Consider the following 25,118-nt stretch of genomic DNA (forward strand, 5'->3'; position numbering starts at 1 on the left):
CTCAATGGAATAAAAATGGTACTTGCCTAGGTGTTAGGAGACAGGGGTTTTAGCTCTACCACTAATTGAGTAAATTGCTTCTTTTCTCTGGGCCTTCTTTTCTTCCTTTCTTACTTCCTTCTTCCCACCCTCCCTCACTCTTTCCCTGTCTTTTTGCCAAAACAAGTGCTATCGTTATACTAAAATGAATTTATTGTTTAGGTAAACAAAGTAAACTTGAGGTTAAAAAAAGTGATAAAAATACTTTTAGAAATTACACCATACTCTCTATACACTTACCCAGGTGGTAGAAGGCTATAAAAATACTTCAGAATATATAAATAATTGGTTGCACAAAAGACTGTTCAAATTACAGGCATCGGTGTAAACACCATGAAGAGCTCTAAGAGGAAAACATATCGAAAAGGAAGAACTTATATACAGGGAAAGCTCTAACCTTCCCACCACCAGATGTTGAGGGTGCGGATACGCCATGTATCCATTGCCCAGAAAGTCCCCGTTTTCCCATTCTCATCGGGTAGTTGTGAGGAGGCTGAGTGCACGCCTTATCCGTGGATGCTTTCTGTCCGCCTGGCTTCAAAGTTACCATCAAGTCCCCAACCTGCCAGAAAATCATTCCACACAAAGGATTCCAAAATGTCCTCTTCTCCCCCTACAAGCCGGCAAACAAATGGTACAGGAATGAGATCAGAAAGGAATTCCCCGCCTACCAGGCCTCTGAATTCATTTACCTACCTCAGAGCCCATTCAGACCCAGGGGTGGGACGGGGAACAAGAGGTGCTCCAGGGCCAAGTGGAGTTTGGGGGTCGAGCGAGTGCTACATTACCAGATTTGACAGGCCTTCGCCAGCCTTCAGCTTCTTTGTGTCTCTCACATAATAGAGAAACACAAACTGAGCAGCACCCGATCTGTGGTTACACTCTGGGACGGAGCACATTCTTTGCAAATGCTAATAGTATTGTAGCATCCTGTCACCCGGGAACACAAAAAAGGATGTTGATTTTCACAGGCGCCAGAATGGGCCTATTGTACACAAGTTTGTGACCAACTTGTAGTATCTGCACATCAAAAGCCCAGCCAATCATCGAGCGCACAGCTGGGGAAACACGCCAACGGGGCCGCCTGACTGGGAGAGCTCGGAGCAGCAAAGGCCTCCCTCCACCACACGGTAACACAACACTTATTTCGACATTAATGAAATCACAAACTCAGATCCGATTTGAGATATGACCGTAGCAAACACATAAATGTCTCAGATATTGAAGAAGAGAGCTCTGGAAGGATGAAAACGGGAGCTGCATTGTGCTCTCTGCTGAGGCCTCGCCTCTGAAGCTGCAGAGGCAACAGACAGAAGGGTTCACATCAGGGGCCTTCTGACAGGTGGAAAGATAAACGCCTAAGAATTTGGGCAGGAAAGAATTTGGGCTATGTTCCCCTCTAGGTGCCTTGGACAACTAAATACCCCCCACAAGCAAGAAAATCGAATAAGAATGTATATCATGTTTCTGAAAATAGATCAGATCGTCAAAATTGTAAAGGCTTCTGCTAAGAGCTTTTCTTTCAAAAGTGCTAAGTCAATTCTGAATAAAAAAGGCAGTCGAAATTACTGATGGGGAAGAATAACATATTCGATGAAGAGTTTAAAAACTGGGCTAAAGATCTGTGTCTCAGTAGTTGGGCTCACTCAAAAAAGCTTTGGGGAATCTGCACAGGGAAGATGGGGAAAAAGACAATGGTCATTAAAACGTGGGGGAAACTATCTCATTAAAATATTACCTACAAAATAAAAATCCTAATCCTGAAGAAAAAAAAAAATGTGGAGGAAAAGTTGCAAAGCCCTCATTTTTATTCCTAAAACTTAAATTCTGGGGTAGACGTGAGATTAGAGACTCTTGAATGTCAACATCATCTGGTCTTCCGGAGCCTCAGAAGAAGCATCTCTGCTGTTAATTTCACTCTAACGATGCAGGAACAGCCCTCGATTTTAGGGAAAACCATCCTGGGTCATTTCTGTAAAATGAGCTCATTTTGTACTTTCTGGTGTGTTATGTACCCTAATGTAGTCCTAGTTTCAGAAATAACCTCATTTTCCCGAAAGTATTTTTGGGAGGGAACATTACTTCGGAGAGAGCACAGGCTTAGAATCACACAGACTCGTTTTGAAATTTAGACTTTACGGCTCACCAGAATGACCTTGGGCAAGTTACTTAAAACTTTTCTGAGCCTCTTTCCTTGTCTATACAGTGGGAATGATACTGCATAAATGTGATAATGAATGAAAAACATGAACCAGACTGGTTCCCTTTGCTCTAGATTCCAGTTCTCTTCTTCAAAATTTAAAAGGAAAACCAAAAAAGTTTCATGGGGCCAATCCTTGGCAAGATAGGATACCAAAACAAAAAACCAAACCCATTGCTGCCAAGCTGATTGTGACCCATAGCAACCCTACAGGACAGAGTAGAACTGTCCCAGAGGATTTCCAAGGAGTGGCTGGTGGATTTGAACTGATGACCTTTTGGTTAGCAGCCAAGTTCTTAACTGACCATTATAAAGGCTTTGGAGGGGTTTTGAGACAGAGCTCAAAATGCTAATGACCTGGTACAATACACTTCTTTGTAGTGTTCTGAGTCTTGCTCTTAGCAAGACTCAATACTCAAAAAATACTCAAAAAAACCCAAACCAAACCCATTGCTGATGAGTCGATTCCAACTCATAACAACCCTATAGAACCGAGTGGAACTGCCCCATAGGGTTTCCAAGGAGTGGCTGGTAGCCTGAACTGCCATCCTTTTGGTTAGCAGCGTGAGTTCTTAACCACTGTGCCACCACGGCTCCTAAGACCTTTATAAATGGGCCCTTAATAAGAATGTGTTAGTATCCCTGGAATGGCCGCAAACTTGGGTATGTCTGTAAGTGCTCCCACCTCCCACCCCCCAAACACCCACCAGCAACCTCTTCCTCCTGTTAGCGTTGCTTATGGTATAGGGGGAGGTGGGTACACCATTGCCATTAGCTGTGTGTGCTTTGTTCTTGAGCCAAATGGCAAGGTAATTTCTGGTTTTTACATTATATAAATTGCAGAAAAACCCTGTATACATTTGGCATGTTTGGGGGTTGACTGCACACCACATGGAGCATCATTATATTGCAAACGTGAGAAATTTCAACTTAAGACAAACACATTTTTGTCTCACAAATACATTGTTAGCTATTGTCCAGTCGATTCCAACTCATGGTGATCCCACATCTGCAGAGTAGAACTGCTACCCACAGTTTCCAAGGCTATGACCTTTCAGAAGTAGATCGCCAGGCCTGTCTTCCGAGGGGTGGGTTTGAACTGGAAACCTTTCGGCTAGTAGTCGAGTGTTTAACCATTTGTACCATCCAAAGTCCTTTAAACAAACTCTAGACAAATACAATTCCTAAGAGAGAAATGGAGCCCTGGAGGCACGGGGGTTAGAAGCTCGGCTGCTAACCAGAAGGTCAGCAGTTTGAATCTACAAGTTGCTCCTGGAAACCCTAGTGGAGTAGTAGTTAAGAGTTATGGCTTCTTCTAACCAAAAGGATGGCAGTTTGAATCCATCAGGCGCTCCTTGGAAACTCTATGGGGCAGTTCTACTCTGTCCTATAGGGTTGCTATGAGTTGGAATTGACTTGAAGGCAACGGGTTTGTTTTTTGGTTAGCTGATCCTTGAAAATCTTATGGGGGCAGTTCTACAGTTCTGAAGGGTCACTAGGAGTCAGAATTGGCTCCAACGGGGTTTTTTTTAAGAGACTAGTAAGCACTGCATTTTGATGCATGACCGCTTCTGTCAAGAGGGATGAAAAACATTAAAAATAGAAATGTAACAGAAACAAAGGGAGCAGGGGTAAATTCATTGCAGCATTTCCTGGCAGTTGAAGTCGAACAAACAAGTGACTGAGTTCTCACGAGCAGAAGGAAAGCAGTATATACACTGGTCTGGAGTGGGAAACTTGGCTGGCACCGAATATCTAGTAAATCCTTATTTAAAGAACTTAAGTGATAACAGAAATATGTCATTCAGCTATTTATTTCTTCAAGATACTGTGTACTTCTTCAAACAGAATCATCATGGAGTGTTTGTCTGTGAAATCCAAGAGCACAATATGAGATAGACTAAGAAGTATGTAAGTGGTCCAGGAAGTATTGGTTTCTGATGATTTGGCCTCATTCTCAGACAAACTTAATAAAACAAGAAGGTGGAGTTGACCTATTCTCTACATAATCCCTTTCAAATATTAGAGGTCTCATGAGCTTTCAGCAAGTGCCAGATCACAGTTAACCAGGACTACATTTTCCGACAAGTGGATGAAATTCCCATTTCCATGCTGTTGTTAGGTGACTTAGTTATTACAAGAGTCAGCAGCAGAATTGACACTCAGCTTGAACGGTAAGGAGTATAACGTGTTCTTCACAAGGCCCTGAGAAGTGTCTGTGGGAGGCTGCAGGCAATATCACCACAGTGGTGCCTGTGGCCTAGTTTTTTAGGAAAAAGATTTTTGAATCTTCTCAAATATCTGGATAGGAACCAGGCTCAATCCGGATTTTTTTTTTTTTTAAAGACCCAAGTGGTAAGAATTTTTACTGCAAAGAAGTGAGCACCTTTAAAACATTTAAGTTTTAAAACATTTAAAAGTAGCAGTTATTTCCTTGTCAGTGAGTTGGCCCCAAACGAACCTTAACACCAGTCCTATAGGTGAATCGGAGCCCTGGTGGTGCAGTGGTTAAGAGCTCAGCTGCTAATCACAAGGTTGACAGTTTGAATCCACCACCAGCTGCTCCTTGGAAATCCTATGGTGCAGTTAGTTCCACTCTGACTTATGGGGTCGCTATGAGTGGAATGGACTCAACGGCAACGGTTTGGTGTAGGTGAATCCAACTCACAAGAAGTCTTCCAGAGAGCTATCATGTATAAAAAAAAAAAAAATCATGTATAGGCTCTCAGTTTTCAAGCTCGTAATTCAAGTAATTTATTTCAGGATACAGATTTAATCTCAGCCAATGTACCTCATGATGCAAGTGTTCCTTACCGTAAGCATTGTGAAACTATCTTCAGATGAAAATCACCCGCCTTCAAGCTGTCCTGATATTGTCACACTTTTTAATCTTCAGCAATGTTTGTGGTATTTGTCTTACCCCAAAGTCCTGGTGGCGCAGTGGTTAAGAGCTACAGCTATTAACCAAAAGGTCGGCAGTTCGAATCTACCAGCTGCTCCTCGGAAACCCGATGGGGCAGTTCTACCCCGTCTTATAGGGTTTCCAAGTCAGAATTGACTTGATGGTAACAAGTTTTTGGTTTTGTCTCAACCCTTAAGTTTTCTACATCTGTCAACTTAGTCTAACGTGTGTGGAAAATGACGGTCAGGTTGTCACAAATTGGGTACGCTTGATTACCTTAAAGCGTGTTGTTGTAATATGTTCGTATTAGTCACAAGCACATAGTAGCTATTTCACCTAAATTGCTGTTAAATATTCAGTAACCAGACTCTTCAAATATTTTTTGGATATGTGAAGATTTTGAACCTAACTGCACAAAGGATGAAAACTTCATTTAAAATACAACCATATTTTGGGCTTCACACTGTTTGGTCTGTGTGAGTCCTAAGAAGTGAGAGATGATAACATGACTGAAACATGTTCTTGTCTATGCACTTTCTAAAGGAATTGGCTGTCTCTTGACTTTTACTCGCCAGATACAAACACCCCACCCTCCAGCTACTATGTACTATATGCATGGAAGGAATTAGGACTTTTGTCTTTCCTCAGTTTTGATGTGAGCCAACTGTGTGAATCTTGGGGAAGTCACACCTACAGTCTGCCCTACTTCATCCATGTAACTATCAACCAACACTTAATAAGCAACCTTTATGAGCAAAGTTATGGGAGGAACTAAAAAAAATGAGTAAACAGATTTTATAATCAGGCAGTAGAATTCTCACCTTCCATGTGGGTGAGCCGGATTCCGTTCTCAGCCAATATACCTCATGCATAGCCACCACCTGTCTGTCCTTGGAGGCTTGCATGTTGCTATGATGCTGAATAGGTTTCAGGGAAGCTTCCAGACTAAAATGGGCTAGGAAAAAAGGCCTGGCAATCTACTTCCAAAAATCAGCGAATGAAAACACTATGGATCACAATGGTTTGATCCCCATGATTCCATGGGGCTAATGCAGGACCTGGCAGCATTTGGTCCCACAGGGCAGCTAATAATAACACAAGGCTCCTTTGAGACCTGCCTTCCAGTAAGCCTCACGAATGACTAAGCATGTTAGCATCATTACCGAAAGTGATGGCCATGGAGGCAAAGTGCGGTTAGAAAGCATTTTTATGTATTTTATCAAAGAAAATACCCAAATGTTCTGATGAGTATTAAGATGTGATAAAGGAGCCCTGTTGGCACAGTGGGTAAGTGCTTGGCTGCTAACTAAAAGGATGGCGGTTCGAACTCACCAACCACTCCACGAAGAAAGATGTGGCAGTCTGCTTCTGTAAAGATTACAACCTTGGAAACCCTATGGGGCAGCTCTACTCTGTGCTTTAGGATCACTGAGTCAGGATCGACCTGAGAGCACACAACAATATGAAAAACAGCATTGACTGATCACGGATTACAACCGTGAAATGCAAGGTATGTGAAATTGGAGCACTCAGAAAACAGCCTGACCAAGAGGCTTGTTAGGCCATGGGTTTGGTTGGTTATACTGGGGGGTGAAATATACCAACCAAAAAACCCACTGCTGTTGAGTTGATTCTGCCTCCTAGTGACCCACAGAGTGGAACTGCGCCACAGGGTTTACAAGGACACATCTTTCTCCTTTGGAGTGGCTGGTGGGTTTGATTTGCTGACCTTTTGGTTAGCAGCTGAGCTCTTAACCACTGCGCCACCAGGCTCCCGGGGGGGGGGATAAAGCAGTGACCCTGTGTGTACAGGTCTCTCTCCCTAAAACAAAGACAATTTAAGAGATACTCTTCAATAATAGAATTATAATGGGGTTTAAATAGTTTTTAATTATTCATCTAGACAAACGACCTTAGATCAAGCACAAGCAAAATAGAAGTTGCAATAACATCTGCAGGGAGTAGGAAGGTTTTAAAAAATGATACAAAGTTCATTCACAGCGCACAAGTGAAAACAAGCTTTAAATATTTAAATAACACACAGTGACGATGACTGTTCGAAACGAAAGCGTATTTTAAAGCACATTTTTGTCCTGCTAAACCATAGTCCATACCAGCTTAGAGAAATGAGATAAAAACCACTGCTTGGATCCCCTTTATTGGAAAACTAACACACATCTCTTTTCACAGATAAACACACCCAACATACATCTAAAATTATTAACTAGTTAAGTGGTTAACCTTTTAAACCTACACTCCGGATCTTGTCATCACGGGTAAAACTCCCAAGTTGTGAGGTTAGAAAGCACCATCGGACAATGTTCCCTGCTTGGGCTTACGCTGCTCATTTGCATCTTGGAGGCTACATTATTTGTGCGAAGGAGGCTGTTGGCTTAAAGCCTGGAAAACCGGAGTAATACAAAGAAGAAAGAATAAAACTAAAGCTACTGAGAAAGGCTGTTTGCCCCACCTGTAACAAAAGTAGTAGTTTCCGGTCGTTTATGCCCTACCTCCATATTCTGATTTTTTCAACTGATACTCTGATCAAGAAATGTTGGACATCATCTATTTACAATACCGAGCTGTGCTCACTCCATTCTTTGCAAATAGAAAAACATGATTCCTGTTCTAGTTAGAATTTAACTTCTGTATATTGAGTATCTGAAATGGCCTTTGTGATTTAAATTTAGATCACTTCTAATTTTGGAACTACAGGCACCACACACGGGGTTAGTGTTGACAATTGGGATTTTATTTTTTCTTTCAATGTCATCTGCATTTAATAAATACCTAGCTTTCAAAAAAAAAAAAAAGTATGCTTAATACGAGATCAGCTACAAAGAAAGAATATATATATATATAATCCCTGCAAGAAGCTATGTTACTTGGAGGGGAGGAATCTGGGCTCAATGAAATTTTTAATAATATTAATCTATGTAATTTATTTATATATTTAAATTACAATTCTGATCTCTTCAAAGAAATGAAGATTCTCCCCCTTGAAACCTTTTTGTACAAAGCGACGTGCTCAAAGTACCAACTTCCGTCATTAGCCTTTTGCTTGAGAGCAATCCGTACAACTGTACAGCTGAGGTGATTTTTTCTAGGCCATAGCTCACAGAAATAAATATGGTCCTATGTTCTTTCTTCTCTAGACATAGATGTGCAGTTGTAAAGTGGTTGTGTTTTACAACCGCAAAAAAGAACTCATTAACGTTACATGTTGTCTGCTTCTGTGAGGGGGTTGACCTGTGGGTAAACTGTCTGTCTACCCGTTGCTGTCAAGTCAGTTCCAACTCACTGGTGAGGGATTTTTTAACTGGTGAGTCATGTCCTAATCTTCCTGCCGAGCTTTAGGGAGCTCTGCTCCCTTTCTGTTCACTACTGTCCTCAGGCATAAAAGCGGCACAAAATGTTCCCGACTAGGCGCTATCTACCAGGTGACAGCGTATACTGCTGTTAGTTGCTTACAAGTGGATCCACTTTTACTAAACAGCATAAAACAAGTATTTACTCAGTTGGAGTGAACTGTCAACTTCTGAAATATTTTGGGATGTCCTTCAACTTTGTATACTGAGCGCCAGACCTTAAGAAATGACAATAAAGAATGTATTGATGTTTATTAAAAAAAAAAAAAAAAAAAGGGCGGGGGGGTGCAAGGGAACTGTTACCAAAAACAACTCCAAGAAAAGGAGTATGCAGTAAATTGTAAAATAAAAACTGTCACATGATGGCCAATTTTATTATAATACCCCAGTGCTGTATGAAAAGGCTCATAGAGCAGAGCTCAACGAGAAAAACATTTTAAGTCAAAATGGTGTATCTCTTTGCTTTAAAGTCCTTTAGCCAATAAAAAAAAAAATTTATATAAAATACATGAAAATGATGTGAGGGTATTCATATAATTGAACTTCAATGAATTAAACTTTAAAATTTTTCTTTAAACACTTAGCTAAGAGAGGACGTTTAACATTATTCTAACTGTTGAAATCACGTCTATTTAAAATAAAGTCTTAGGAAAGAAAGCCTTCTCCTGATGGCCAAGCTCAAATGAATGAGAATAGTCTAAATAAAATGAATGAATTGATTATCCTAATCTTCCCCATCCTGGGCCATAGTCCAATGGCTCTGTCAACAGAAAAACAATAAAAAACAAAACAAAACAAAAAAAAAACCACTGTTAACAGAAAGTCTAACTCAAGTATACAACACCCAAAATAAACTGATTTCAAATGGATACAGAAAGTACAAAATCATCAACTGAAACACACCAGTAAACTGCTACCAACTTAGCTTTGCAGCTGTCAGTGGAGGGTTGAAATCTCTAGGACTGAATATTACCATCAAATTAGCCTGTTTGAGAGGTTCTTCCATTAACCAGTTTTATTTCACGTGGTGAATATAAACTGAATTATCACAGCTGAATAGCTCCTAGGTACAGAACATTACAGATACAGACAACAACTTAGCAGGTTATCATCATTTTATATACAACTGATAACTTAAAAAAAAATGTTAAGTTTTATTTCACAACACGTAGCATTATTTTTCTGGAAAAGAAACTGACATCAGGTAATATCAGTTAATGAGTGAGCTGTACTAAGTGCCGCCACCATGAACGAGACAGCAAGCAGGAGAGTAAGTCTCTCATTTTGGGCACCAAACGTAATGGCCATAGCACTTATATTATCCTGATTTGTCACTTCAATACAATAAAGCAGGCTGTGAATGCCATTTCCACTGCTCTTCCATTCAAAGGCCAGCTGGTGGTTAAGGCGTCTCTAGCACGCACACATGATTTTTATCCCATGACTTTATTGTATGTTTAGAAAGGCGAGTGGAACAGCAGAAAAACAAGAGGCAGGACAAAGGACTTGGGAGGAATTTTCTTTCTTCATACATATGCGGAGCCAGTTATGAGTGAAATTCTGAAAAACAGAAAGCATTTCATAATTTTAGGTCTGGGGAGACAAATGTAAAATTTCTTAGGAAACGTCATTCACAGACACTGACGTGTACCTTCCTACATTTGCTAGTTTTGTCAGAAATCGCTGAAAGTATTACCTACCACGATATTAGCATAATTTTATCAAACCTGACGAATGAATCATAAAGATATTGTTAATTCATTTTCTTACAGAAAAGGTGTAAAAAAACCTATTGTATTAAAATTGATGGGTAGAGAAAGACTCTGTATGGCAGTGTTCAGTATAAACATCTTTAGCAAGTATCAGAATTACCCACCAAACCAAACCCAGTGCCGTTGAGTCAATTCTGACTTATAGCGACCCTACAGGAGAGAGCAGAACTACCCCATAAAGTTTCCAAGGAGCACCTGGCGGATATGAACTGCCAACCCTTTGGTTTGCAGCCATAGCACTTACCCACTACGCTGCCAGGGTCTCCATCAGAATTACAGTTACTTGAAACTATTAAAACAAATTAAATTATCAGGATGAGGAACTCCATACATGTGAAAGGCCATAATTCAGAAATAATTTACTTTTTCCCAAATTAGCCTAGAGTACTACTACTCTTTGGAATCCTTGGGTGGAACAAATGGTTAAACGCTTGACTACTAGCCGGAAGGTTCAGAGTCCAAATCCACCCTGAGGTGCCTCGGAAGACAGGCCTGGTGATCTGCTTCCGAGAGATGGCAGCCTTAAAAACCCTATGGACCAGTTCTACTCTGCATACATGGGGTCGCCCTGAGCTGGAATAGACCTGATGGCAGCTAACGCTAATATTGTTTAGGATGCTTCACAGGTTTTATAAATGATCAGAATGAAACAAGGCTATCATTTTTGTCAGGTTTATTCTTTTAAATGGATCTGCAGTGTCCAAACAGGTATTCCAATTCCTAGATATGACGTAACAGTTCTGAGTCATAAATTACAAGGGAAGAGCCTTAGAGACTCTGGAGAAGGAGGGAACAAGAAAAATTGTGACAGCTCCCATGCTAGGGGCTTCCTTGTGCACAGTATCATCGCGCCGTGGCCTGAGGAACATCAAGGCCTGCTGCGGGGACAGACTCCCTGGCAGGAAAGGCATGTTTCCAGGAGCAAGGCAACTCTCTATGTCACACTGAGCAGCTTAGGGAGGGGAAGAGATACTATTATGTAAAACAAGGGCTGGTGTGGGGCCTTCTCATTTCAGTTTATATGTTTAATGGTGTTTCTGGTGCTTTCATGGATTTCCCCCTGCCTTCAAGACCCTGTCTGTGAACGAAAGGACCAGGTGAACCCCAAAGTTGAAGAGGAGAACCTTCAAACCAAGAAGGTTCTTGTTTATCCCTAATAATAACTATCAATAGTGATTATGATGATGACGGTAATACCACTGCACTTTAAGTTTTAAAATAATTTTCCATACACTAAAGAAACAGAAAACATTTAAAAACACAGACACAGTTAAAACACTGAAATTATTTTTGATCTGTGCTAAAGATGATTGATATTTTTAGCATCTCGATGTATTTTTGTGTCCATCCATCTAGACATCAGCCTTAACTTAGGAAAGAGAAACGAAAAAAAAAAAAAACAAACCAAGAGACAAGGGAATAAAGCTTTACTCCACAGCCACCAGCTTTCTAACCTCTCCCTCTGGCACTCACTATGCGTCCCTTTCTGTCTTGCTTTCTCCAATGTATTTCCCCTACGGTAAAGTGGGTAGCTGGGTTTAAGCGCCTTTTCTGAACAGAACTGAGGGCAGCTGGGGAGTGAACCTGTAACATTTCTACTCCTTCCAGCTCTGACTGTGCTGCAGGCTGCTTATAGGGTGAGGCTCACAGATAATGTGATTAACTAAATAGCTTAAATAAATGATAATGGCATAATTACAGTGTTTTTCTAATTTCTTCAGTAAAAGCAAAAGATTTACTAATTATAACTCTGCAGAGATAATTAAAAATTGACTATGCTACTCCGGGAAGTCTTTAGAGATAATGGTATTTTATCGGGATCATGGTTATAATGGTCGGACTACAGAATCAGACAAGAGTCAACATATTCTGAAAAGTAGAAAATTCTATGGCTATGTAAGTTGTTTTGAACAGGAAAGAGGTTTATCTAAATGTTTTTAAACATAAGAGAACAAGATTAAACACAACTATTAAAGTTTTATATCAAGCCAAATAAAAGCTTCTCAAGTCAACTCCTCAACATACATGTAATTATCCATTGGCTGTGAACTCTGAGGAATAACATGACGAAGGCTACAAAATTTGGATTAAAATAAGAGCAGTTCGATTCTTTACATGCAGAGAATTTATCAGCCACCTGCATATTATGAACTATCTTGGCCCTCTGTCACCTAATGTGGTTTCTCTTCAAAGTGAGTTCTAGAGGATGTTTTTAGTTCAGCCAGAAGGCAACCAAGTTATGCGAAGGAACCTTATAAATACGGAATTCAGAACCCAGTTTCAGAGTCATGCCATTAAAACTGTTACATTATGAGGAGCAAGTAGAGTACAGTCAAATAGAAAGATGAACTATGAAAATAAGTCTAAAATATAAATTCTGTGGTTAGTATGTACCAATGCAATAAGAGAGCTTTTACTCACATAATACAATTTATTTCTCCTTATGCAGGGCTTCAATGAAAGCATCAAGTTTTTCTTGAATTTCTCTAACTTTCTCTGTGGAGGTAAAAAGAGATGAAGAATTAGTTTAATAAAATACTGGTTTATTTTTCAAAGGTATCACATTGGGATACTTGTTTAATTCTTTGGGAAGAAAGGAAAAAAGTAGAGTGTCACCATACCACCTTATACCCAAGTACTGTACAGACAGGTTATAAGTAGTACCTCTTAACCATTTTGCAAAGGAGGAAGGATGAAGAAGTGTGTCACCAACGCCTTTGAGAATCTAGTAAGAACTATGGACTCTTACACAGAACAATGCATGTGTACATACACGTAAAATTACGTCTAGAATTTTAAGAAGCTCACAGATTCCCCGAAGCCCAAACAAGGACTTGCAGTTAGCAATGTCTGGAACAGAGAAAAATGTAAAACAATGCAACCATTAAAAAAAAAGAGAGAGAAGAAAATACCAGTGAGTATTCAGCTAGCCATTGACTGGGAAATGACTTTCTAGAGTACAGTAATGGGAAGAACCATTCCAAAGGAAAAGATAACCAATATAACTAAATTAAAACATTAAACATTTATATGCCAAAATGTCACCAAGGAAAATATCTGCAACAAACCTGAAAAGATCGGTCACACTTTATTTTCTCTCTGAAATGTGAAGATTTCCATCACAGGTTTAACTAATCACAGTACATACTAATCTCCTATTAGTAGAAAGGGGAAAGCTCTATATACTACTTCATTGCTAAATCAAATACATACCTATTTTAACACACAGGCTATAGTAAACATGATAACACATCTTTCGGCCCTCTTAACAATTTAATCTATTAGTGGGAATTATCAGTGAAAGTAAATTGATTGGTTCAAAGCTAGCGATCTAGAGGCAAAACTGCAAAGGGTTCTCCTTTATATTGATAGAAAAATTGTATTTCTAAGGTGAATTCAACACTCAACATCTATTATCTTTTACATTCAAAAGGAAACAGTCTGCAACTGAAGATGTAAGTATCCCTTAACCCTGTGAGACCACATCAGTTGATGAATACCCAAGAAAAGGAAGAGTTGTCCTTTTCATGATTCCTATTACCCATGCAGGTACTCAACAAAGCCTACCATGATAATTTAACACCTTTAATTCTTGGTATTACATTAAGACTAATACAAAAGCGGTAAGAAAAATATCCTGTTAATCAAACTATTTATTGAGAAAATATCATAATGATTATCACAAAGGTGGCATAAACTCATCATACGCAAAATTAAACTAGAAAATCCAACTCATCTCTTGGAAGTTTGGTCTGTATTTTTTTGGTAGGCAGATTTCCATTTTTTAATCAGCAGGCAAACCAGCAAACATACTTGCTTTTCCAAAGGAAGGCTGCATTCTTATTTTTAAAATTAAGTCATCTAGTTGCTTTGACAATTTCATCAATGACTATTTAGAGGTTCCAAATAAGTGCAGCTCATTAATTAAAGGATTTTTAAAAGGCTGGGGGGGAGGGGGACGGGGGAGGGGGGTGAGGGAGGAGGAAAAGAGTTTTCTGTATTTCTTAGTGTCACAAATTTTAGAAATGGGTAAAGTCATAAAAAAAAAATCATGTAGCTTAAGTTGAACAACACATGGAAATCTACATTAGGTGTTTACAGCCCCAGCAGCTTCTCTAAACATTCCACTGAGAAAGACTTCTACTTGGGAAAGCTGTACTAGATGAGCAGGAAACCCAGTTCTATTTGGTACACAATCTAGTACAATCGGGCAGCTGCAGGGCCAGCTCCATCTATCCTTTTGCCCTGCCCATGATCTCCATCCTCAGCCGGGCAGCCTATGTGTGGGCAGTGGTGCAGTGGTTCCCTCATGAGGGACTGTCCAGTGGTTCCCTCGTGAGGGACTGTCCTGTGGTTCACTCATGAGACTGTCCAGTGGTTCACTCGTGAGGGATAGTCCTGTGGTTCACCAATGAGGGACTGTCCAGTGGTTCCCTCATGAGGGACTGTCCAGTGGTTCCCTCATGAGGGACTGTCCAGTGGTTCCCTCATGAGGGACTGTCCTGTGGTTCCCTCATGAGAGACTGTCCTGTGGTTCCCTCGTGAGGAACTGTTCAGTGGTTCCCTCGTGAGAGACTGTCCTGTGGTTCCCTCATGAGGAACTGTCCAGTGGTTCCCTCGTGAGAGACTGTCCTGTGGTTCCCTCATGAGGGACTGTCCAGTGGTTCCCTCGTGAGGGACTGTCCTGTGGTTCACTCATGAGAGACTGTCCAGTGGTTCACTCGTGAGGGACAGTCCTGTGGTTCACCAATGAGGGACTGTCCAGTGGTTCCCTCATGAGGGACTGTCCAGTGGTTCCCTCATGAGGGACTGTCCAGTGGTTCCCTCATGAGGGACTGTCCACTGGTTCCCTCATGAGAGACTGTCCTGTGGTCCCCTCATGAGGAACTGTCCAGAGCAAGATCTATCTGCAATGAAAGAGACCAAGAGGCACTCTGAAGCAGGTGTATAACTCTGTGGAGTCCGAATGAAAATCAAACTCTTGTAAGATTAAGGATAAGCAATTTTTTTCCCTAAATGAATGCAAAAGGACTATTTAAAAACCAAAGACTAAGGAAAAAAAAAAGTCAAATTTCCCTTAGACAGATACAAAGCTAAGCTGTAAAACAAAAATATTTTACAATTAGAATATCAGGACACAGAACCATCAGGTCCGGAAATCTCAAAAATGACAGAAAGGGCATTTATGTAAGTTACTAGGAATAGGGGAAAAAAAAATAAAGGCGGTAAATGTTAAAAAAAAAAAAAAAAAAATTGTGACAAACATCCTTTTAACACTAAATAAAACCCCTGTACTTCTCTGTTCTTTCCTTCCCTAATATAACATACCCACTGGAGTGGTGTCTGGACACAAACGACACCCTGCCTTGAGAGGCACTCATTGCTTACTCACTACCTTGTACCTACTATGTCTTGGGTGATTTCAGATTCTACACTTCATACACCATTCTCATTTCCCCTTACACAATCTGCAGGTATCACTGCTAAAAATGAGACCGGAAAAGCCCGGGGAGTTAGGCCAACTATGGTCATGGAGCTGACAGCTGAGCCAGGGCTGACTGTGTCCTCTGACTCACACACACATGCTACAGCTGCTACTACATGTTAACCCTAAGGGGAAGCACAACTAATGCTGTTATTTTACGTATATTTGTTATAAGTATTACACTTTACATAAAATACATTATTTTGGTAAGAATCAGGGAAAGGTGTAGTTACCAAGCACCTCCTAAATAGTCTGGTGCCTCAGGATGACCAAATACATTAACACATCCTCATGAATTTTACCAACTGTGATCGTTAAGGTTGTGTGTCTGCTGCAAATAGCCAATCAGCTGAAAGGAGTTTCCTTGGGCATGGGGCCTGCACTGAATGTAAGTGGCTATTCTGGTAAGGCTTGGGAGCTTCTGCTTGTTCTGGATCCTGCACCTGGCTCCTGTTCACCTGACCTCTGGTTCTTGGGACTTGAGCTAGCAGCTTGCCTGTGGTCTTGCCTGCTGATCTTTGGGATTCATCAATCTTTGCAGCCTGTGGGCACGCACCCTGCTCTCCGACCTGCTGATCTCGGGTGCCAGCCCCTGTGGCTACACGCATCAGGAGAAGCCTCTATCCTGACCCATGGACTTGGGACGTTCCAGCCTCTACAACTATGTGAGCCATCTCCTTGATACTAATCTCTCTCTCTATATTAATATGCTTCTCTAGAGAACCTGGCCTAAGAAACCACCTCTTGAGGAGACCAGATTTATCCACCTTTGGAGACAACTTTGGAGGATAATACAAGTGCTAAACCAGACAAAAAAGTTCAGCGTGTTCTGTGTTAACAACGGCTAGCTCATTGTATATGCTCACTTAATATTCAATAAATGAATGAGGTTCCAAAAGAATATGGCACATGGCACAGACAATAAGTGCTGTGGGTTACTGAAAAGGAAAAAGAACAAAACAAAACACTTGGCAGGCTTCCTGGATGTTATACACTCACCAAATGGCAGAAGTCAGGACAGAGAAGCTAGTGCAAGCCTAGGGACAGGTGGCAGGGTACACACACGCAGAGCCAGTGAAGGTCAGGGAAAGCTGGTGTGTCAGACCCTAACCTGGAACAGAGAATACTCAGGTCTCACAGCACCTTATTATCGAGCTGAAATGTGTTGTGTTTTGCGCTTTATAAGCTAAATTTTGATTTCATGCTTCACAAGGACACTACGCTGCAAATGAATGAGCAGCATTATTTCCCATGTATCAATTCATTCATTTAAAATTTCAATATAAATATCCCACACTGTCCTGTATACTCACTATGTCACCTGCTTATACAGAAAAGTGAGTCATAAAAAACCAGGTTGAATGTCGGCAACTAAAACTTTCTACATTCCCATCCAATTTAAAGTCCCAGTATTACACTGTTTTCAAATTCCCAAATCTTACTTATTTACCTATTTTATCACTGGAAATTACCTTCCCATAGAAATGTGCAGAGATCAGCATGGCTAATTATAAAGCAAACTTCCTTTTCTGCTATTACTTGTATTAAATATTCATAACTAGGGAATTCTTACCAAATCTGTGATTTACTTGATAAATCAGCTCAGGAAGGGAGTAACAAAGTTGCTATTTCTGCCACACTGAAACAGCCAATCCTACAAGAAGAAAATGCCGAGTCTACTTTTCATTTACCCAGTGTTTACTTAAAAGATGAGCTATTTCAAACATTGATTCATTGTGCTTCTCGACTGAGTCATGAATATTCCCATAATCCTCAACTCATAAACCGTCAGTCTCAGTGAATGAAGTGCCTTCTCTTTTTTCTTTTTTCCCTTCAGATGACTTGACACCCATTCATGCTCTGGGTCTCTTTATCTCTACATGAAATGATACTGCTACTCTCATTTTCTTTTTGAGTCTTCTGATACTTGCTCTAAGAGTCTCAAATATAGACTAATCTGTAATTAGGTTTTGAATAAACTGTGAACACCAAAAGGCCGAGCCCGGCAGAAGGTTCACTTCAGTGCTTACTAACAGTTTAGAACAAAGAACCACAAGCAATACCCCGACATGCTCTGAAATCAACTTTGACAATTTGAGATGTTTGTAAGGAAAGTATGAAGAAACAAGCTGTATTTGAAGCGAACCACACATCCACAGACCCAAATGCACCCCAACAGAGAGGTTTTATAACACGCTGCAGAAGCACTCTGTATCCAGCTTCAGGACCCCTCCTTATAGGCGACATTCTGCTGTAAAAAGCAGTTCACTAAAGGACTGAAAATTAAAGACACTTCTTGGTATGCAATACATGTTGTTCCTGAAAATGCTGGCTTTTTATTAACCAATTACACCATAAGTGCTCTTTAGAAGTTCAGTATTAAGGCAATCATCTAGGATATGGGGAAATAAGGATCAGGAAAGATGAACAAGAGACCAGATTCAAAATTCTGAAAATTATAGTCGAAAACTTAGCTTTAACAGAGGACAAAATGTGTACCTTTTATAGCTGATGAAACAAGAACCAAAGAGAAATAGTGAAAGGTACGCAACAAAATTTAGCATTATCTTTTGAATCTTAGCCCTATAGCCCTCCCTCCTCAAAATAAGGCATAACAATGCTTAAACGGTCATTAAGGAAGAAAATCAGAATTCGTCTGCTTGTTACAGAAGGAGGAGGTGCCAATTAATCCGTCCTGGGAAGCTGCTTCAGGCTGGTATAGTATTTTCAAAGCCTGGGTCCCCGACTTCTGTAAAGGTTTTAATAGGGTTCTTTGGGTTATCTCCATTATTTCCAAAGTCCCAATGGAAACCTTTGCTTTGGACTGGGATTATATCCACTCTAGAACCCTTCATTCAGGCTGAAATTGTAGCTATGCGTTTCTTCTAAAACAGACTTCACAGTAAAAAAATCACAGTAGACAATGATAAAAAAGAGTACTTGATTGGTGGGGGGGTGGAGGCGGGAAGGTTAGAAGTCCCTGGTCTTATACCTCTAATCATCAATGGGGCAGTTATTTTATATAACTTTTTATTAAGGTGAAAACAGGATGTGTTATAAGGTACATCATTTTGGGATCAGGAGACCTAAATTTCTAATCCCACCTCTGCCATTAAGCTTATGAGTGGACAAGTCCCAGCCCAGCTTCTTTCTTTATAAAATGAGGGAACGTGTCCAGTAGAATTCAAAGCCCATATAACTTTAAAATTTGGAACTAAAATAGACTTTTCTGTCTCTTCGTATGCATACAACTGCAGCTTTTACACTTAATGGTCTTTTTGTTTATTCGTTACCCGTTTATTTCTTTAATGTTAAACTTCTAGTAAAAAAATGCAATTCCAAATTACAATATTATTCTTACGGGGCTACATAATTCATTTTGGCCAGATCAGTTCTATGGTATTTCCAAGAATCAATGTGAGGAACAGCAGGGATTGCTTGTATGAATTATCTACCTCAAAAAAGCCTGTCATGTAAAATCACCACCTGGCACAGCACTTGCTGTGTAGATGTCCATGAATATGCATTGTTGCTGACTGATCTGACTTAACTTATACTTAATTCAAATATTAAAGATGATTATTTAAAAAACTGCTATTTTCATATACCAGAACAATATGGCTTAGAAAGAAAGCTGCTGTAAGAAAAGTCTGTGAGGCAAACTACTACAACTTCTGTCTGCTGAATGTATAAATAGCTCAATCGTGACTTGTTGAGGCTAGCTGAAATTCAGCTTTTTGTTTTTGAACTCTTCTCACTACAAGCATTTCTACCAGGCAGGCACCTTTTGGCTAGTATAATGACAGTCTCTCCAAATGCTTTCCTGATATTTTGAAGTCTATTCCTCAAAAGTCCTCAGTATGGATGAACACGGAGTGGCCTTATATTCAGATGCTCACATTGGTGAGGGCTTCCAACTTTCCTAAGCGGATGGCAACGCTCATTTCAGCTCTGCTAAGCTATAGGGTTGCTATGAGTCGGAACTGACTCAATGGCAGGTTTTTTTTTTTTTTTTTGGAAGCTATTATGCTTATGGATCTGCCCTTAACTAACAACACAGAGTAGCACCATTCCTGGTACCTGTCAGTGTCCATGAATGTAGAACCTTGAACTCTCTGCTGGGTGATATGTATTAAAAGCTCAGCTGCAAGAAGAAATGATATTTATGACAGACTGTATGGCAGACGTATAATATTTCTCTAGATACTCAATATTTCATCTTTGGAGATGCCAAATCAAATAGCTGTGTATCTGGACTGCATCACTTTGATTCCCCCAGAACTGCTTATGCTATCAGCCTATGTTGAGAAGCTTTACAATCCAGAGCCCCAGGAAATTAATGATTGCGCCATCTGATCCACTGTACTTTATAGCTCAGTGTCTCTCAGGTGTGTGTACCGGGAACACCGACGCTGCTCCTAAGCAGTTGCTCATTTGTTGTCCGCCGGCCACTAGAAACCACGCGACCAACTTTGCTTTCCATTTTGCATCAGCCACTGGGAAGCTCAGGGCTGGATTTGCAGCTAGATTTCTAGCACAGATTACAGAGCTCTGGAGCATGCACTTTGAGGGGTACAGTCTGATCCCAAGCTTCATTTTATTTCACTTACCTGGGTTTTCTCTTCCCTTCCACTCAAGTTCTTCACTTAGGTATTTTTAACATTTTTTTGCATAGGATCTATCTTTGTAAGGTGCCTCAAATCCTCTCTAGGATGAGACAGGGAATACAGAAACAAACTAACGAGCTCGTTTGTATACCATTAGCCAGCTGATTCACTTCAACATACCGTAATATACTGGAAGTGGTCTTTCTTTTTATACTGGTAATGCTTTTTAAATGAGTAATTAAAGAACACTTTGAGGAGTACTATTTGTCATATTTTGCCTACTCTAAATAATACCTACGTGGAAGAGAAAAATTAGATTATTTTTATTTATATTCAATTCTTCCAAAACCTGGTGTCACAAATACCTGTATTTAACTAAGGCATTTTCAGCAACAAAAAAATTCATAATTTTTTATGGTAGTCATGATCTTTTTAAATTTAAAAGTTAGAAAGATTGTAGTATAAGATGAAAATTTTCTACAGTCAATTACTGTGTTCTGAACCAAGTATATAAAATGTTCCATAATAATTACTCACAATTATAGAGAAAAAAACTTTATTATTTTATACACTAACTCATTTATGGTACACTGCTTTATTTTCTCCAAACAAAAAGTTAAAAAATTACACTAATACATTCCTTTTCCTTCCTCAGAAAAGCCACCTAGGAATATATTTTTAAAAATATATGACCTAGGCAACTAAATGGCAACACTAGGGAAGTTTTTTTTTTTTTTTAAATCAGTAAAATATACAGTCCCAATCAATTCAAAATGCTTTTAAATAATCCATCATTTCTTCCCCCTTCTATTTTCCTCTGATTCTTAAAAGTATATCTTCCTCTGAATTTTGTTAAGAGGAAATTTGAAACATTTTAAGAATAGGAAAACCACCCAGGCAGTCCTTAAAGAGGCAGGACATCGTTTATCACGGGCAAAGACAGATTTATAAGAAGACGGCCCCTTCTGTTCCTTTAAGACTGCCAAACAGATGGGAAGTGAATGGACAGTCAATGGGACAAGAAAACACATGGGAGGTGCTGCTGTATGTACGTTCCCAGCAGAAGAAAGAGGTCAAGATTGTAACTGCATGACTGGGTCCTGGAAAGGGTCTTTCTTCAAGCTGTTACAAAGACAAACGTTGTTCCTCACCCTGCTGTCAAACTGTTATAAATATTGGTTTGTCAAAAGACCTTCAGTGCTGACGCTCTGAAAAGGAGGCGTAACAGACGATGAACCATGAGAATGACTCTTAACCAACTCATTAACGTAATGTCTTAAAGTAAAAGAAAACGATACAAAACGGGAAAATGTAATTCTGATTTACGGACTAAACTAAAAAAATATTTAAAAAATGAAATTAAGAGCCACAGGTTTTAATAAAGTTCTGAGTTAAGTGAGATGAAAAGCAAAAATAAAACAGGTTATATCTCTTCAAAGATCCGGCATTAGGACAAAGTGTCGTTAAACTTATCAAGCAGAGCAAACACACATTCGGGCTTTGTGAGGCTGATTTCACAAGTTCTCAGTTATTTCTTACAAAAGCCATGTAAGGGGTAACATTACTGATACTCGTTCCAATAAACCTGAAAAGGGCTCAGAGAAATAAAAATAGCTTGAGAATTAACTTCACACATTCACTAAAACTAGAAAATTACCTTTAAATTTAAGTCACTTTTTTTTTTCTGTAGAAAGGAAAATCACCAAATTCCAACAGCAAAGAGAAAACATAACTTTATATACCTAGGGTATTGTTTCTGAGGAATGAAATGATTGCATATGCCTTTTTAAAAGACAAATTCATTATTCTAGATTCTTAATGATGACTGTCACTAGGAGAGGTGGCTGAGAAATTAACAAATATTTAAGATAATATAAAATAGGAAGCCAAATCAGAGGAACTTGCTTATCTTCAGTCACCCTACAAACACAACCCCAAAGAACAAAGATGAGCAGAATTTCAAAACAATTCTAAAAAAAATTCTGTATCTACTACCTATTTCTAGTCTCAGCTTTCCATAAATATTTGTGACTGGCTAAACCATTTACCTCAGTGAACATCAACTTCCTCATCTGAACAATTTGGATAATGCCTTATAAGCCCGACATGACTTACAAGGTGAATATGGTCAAACACGAACACGTTTCGCAAACTGTGAAGCACTACGTGAACGTGAGAGACAGACATGGGAGTTCCAAGCAGGCTCCAGATCTCAGAGTACCAGATGACGCACACGGGAACATTCTATTCCTGGATGCCTGCCTCCTTAGCGCCTTACTTTCTCTTGATTGTCCGCCATGTTGGACAAAGCAATTTCAGTACAAGTGAGAATATAAAACTGCACAAAGTTATGAAGTGAATGGACAGTTAAAAGCGGAGGCAGCATGCAAACATTCAAAAGGTTAGCCTGTGTAAAAGAGAATCCAGATCAATGTAGCTAGAGGGCATGGAAGGGTAAGTCCAACAGTTTTAACACGGGAGAGACTAGAGGATTTTTGAAGAGGTAAGGACAGACAGGCAATGAAGGCATATGCACAATGGCCAAGTGCAGGGTCCTGAACACAGGTGGGGTTCTTTCCAAGCAGGTTAAGTCTCAGTTCATGTAATGCTATAATATATCCTTTGGAATACCTGAACCAGTTAATGTAACTGGTACCCTAGGTTTTATTTTTACTGCTGCCTCTTCTTCTTAATGAACATTTTTGAAATAAACTTATATGAAGAAAAGGAACATAAATGTACTCCACTGTGATAGATAAGAAACCAGAAATGGGAGCAATGTCATTGAAATTAAAATTTGGGAGAATGAGAAGAAGTCAGCCTATGATCTCTTAGTGGAAATTTCTAAAAGCTGTGTGAACAAACTTATAGATGAATGTTCACTGTAAAATAATACATTCAATAAAAGGTCATCAATAGTACATTTTTGAATAAGTTCTGTGCTACCAATCAGGCCTGAAGAAAAAAATTAGTCATTGTATATTCCCTGAAAACACCCCTAATGTATAGCTGTAGCCCAAAAGGTAGCGAAATGCTAAAAATGCAGGTAATCTTTGCAGAAACTTAACAGAAATTATGTCCCTAGACCACATTCAAAATTTTGTTGGGGTGGTGGCAATTATTTTTTAAATTTTGCTCTATATTTTTTAATTTTTATAATGCACGTGTACTAGTTCCATGATAATAAAAGGATTTTTTTTTTTTTTAAACCAAACACCTAAAATTCTGGTGGCATACTTCATGAAGACAGATGGAGATCTGTACATATGACTCAGAGTACAGAGTGGTGCCAATAAAAGAAGAGACTAAAGACTTGAGATCCTTGGCCCAGAAAGGAGATATAATTGAAATCAATAAAAGTAGCAAACTTCTTACAAATTAAAATATTAAAACTAGGGAACTGATGAAACGGCTGTTCTAAGAGAAACTGAAATGAAATATTTCTGTACATAGTAAGTAACACAGAAAACCTATTATCTGAAAGGGGTGTACAAGCTTGAAAACTTCCCTAGTTTAAGAAAGATTTCAATTCATTCACAGTTGACAGATCCATGATGGGTAGTTAGAAGAAATGCAAAGAAGTCAAAGTGAACCCCCACCACTGAAGATGATACTGTGAGGAGCTATTCCCATGGGGTCCCGTGAAATGTCTCTCCAGAGGCTGTTTAGGGAAATACTGTCCTTTTAGATTGATCATATCATGGACCAGTTTAGTTATTTCCATAAACAGGATAAGCAAGATTATAAAACTGCTAAGGTAATTTTAGGAAGCCCTGGTGGCATAGTGGTTAAGAGCTATGTCTGTTAGCCAAAAGGTCAGCAGTTCCAATCTACCAGGTGCTTCTTGGAAACTCTATAGTGCAGTTCTACTCTGTCCTGCAGGGTCGCTATGAGTCGGAATCGACTCAATGGCAACAAGTTTGGTTTTTGGTTTTAAGGTAATGTTAAATTATGTTCATTTGGAAAATAAAAAGTTTAAAAATGTGTAAAGTGAAAAATTAAAATTCCCTCTGTTGTCTTTTAACTTACTTCCAATCCCCCTGAGAATCCTACTTCATAGAGGCAGCTGCTGTCAGCACACGTCAGTCATCAGTCCTGCAATGCTCCCTCCCTGTCTGTCTTAAAAATGTCCTTTTTTAACCAATGGTTGCTTAATTAAAAAAAAAAAAAGAAATATATATATATATATATATATATATATATAAACGGCACTGGGTTTTGTTATATATATATATATATATAAATGCTCTTTTATAGACTACTGGATTATTTTGTAATTTGATTTAGTTTTCAATTGTTAGATTCTATTTTCTGCCATCATAGAAATGGCAAGGATGCATAAAAATATAATAATTAAAAACAAAAGAAAGTGCAATCCCAACTTTAAAGATGTCATTTCATTCTAAACGGCCTCAATGAGGAAATCACAACAATTCTTATAGAAGGGAGAAATACAGTCCAATTTCTACTTTCAAATATTATATTGGTCTTGTATTTTCACAAAAAAACCCCAAACCTGTTGCTGCAGAGTCAAGTTCAACTCATAGCGACTCTAAAGGACAGGAGAGAACCACCCCGTAGGGGTTCCAAGGCTGTCATCTTTATGGAAGTAGATCACCACATCTTTCTCCGATGGAGCAGCCGGTGGGTTCAAACCGCTGACTTTTATTACAGTTTGCAGTGAGCACTTAAACACTGCACCACCAGGGCTCCTTATTTTCACAACAGCAACTTTACATTCTATT

At 39.4% G+C, this 25,118-nt stretch overlaps 1 protein-coding gene across 4 annotated transcripts in view; it reads right to left on the reverse strand.

The window, feature by feature from the left end:
• Positions 1–7,011: 7,011 nt before the first annotated feature.
• Positions 7,012–25,118, reverse strand: part of OPA1 (OPA1 mitochondrial dynamin like GTPase) — a 99,180-nt gene continuing 81,073 nt past the window's right edge. For all 4 annotated transcript variants that reach the window (XM_023551631.2, XM_010592865.3, XM_010592863.3 and 1 more), the window contains 2 exons: positions 12,703–12,777; positions 7,012–10,069 (listed from right to left, as the gene is read on the reverse strand). In XM_023551631.2, the coding sequence (XP_023407399.2) occupies positions 12,713–12,777 (65 nt within the window). In that variant the 3' untranslated portion in view covers positions 7,012–10,069; positions 12,703–12,712. The remainder of the gene's footprint in view (positions 10,070–12,702; positions 12,778–25,118) is intronic.

Source organism: Loxodonta africana, chromosome 1 (genome assembly GCF_030014295.1).
Source record: "Loxodonta africana isolate mLoxAfr1 chromosome 1, mLoxAfr1.hap2, whole genome shotgun sequence".
In the NCBI taxonomy this organism is placed as follows: domain Eukaryota; kingdom Metazoa; phylum Chordata; class Mammalia; order Proboscidea; family Elephantidae; genus Loxodonta; species Loxodonta africana.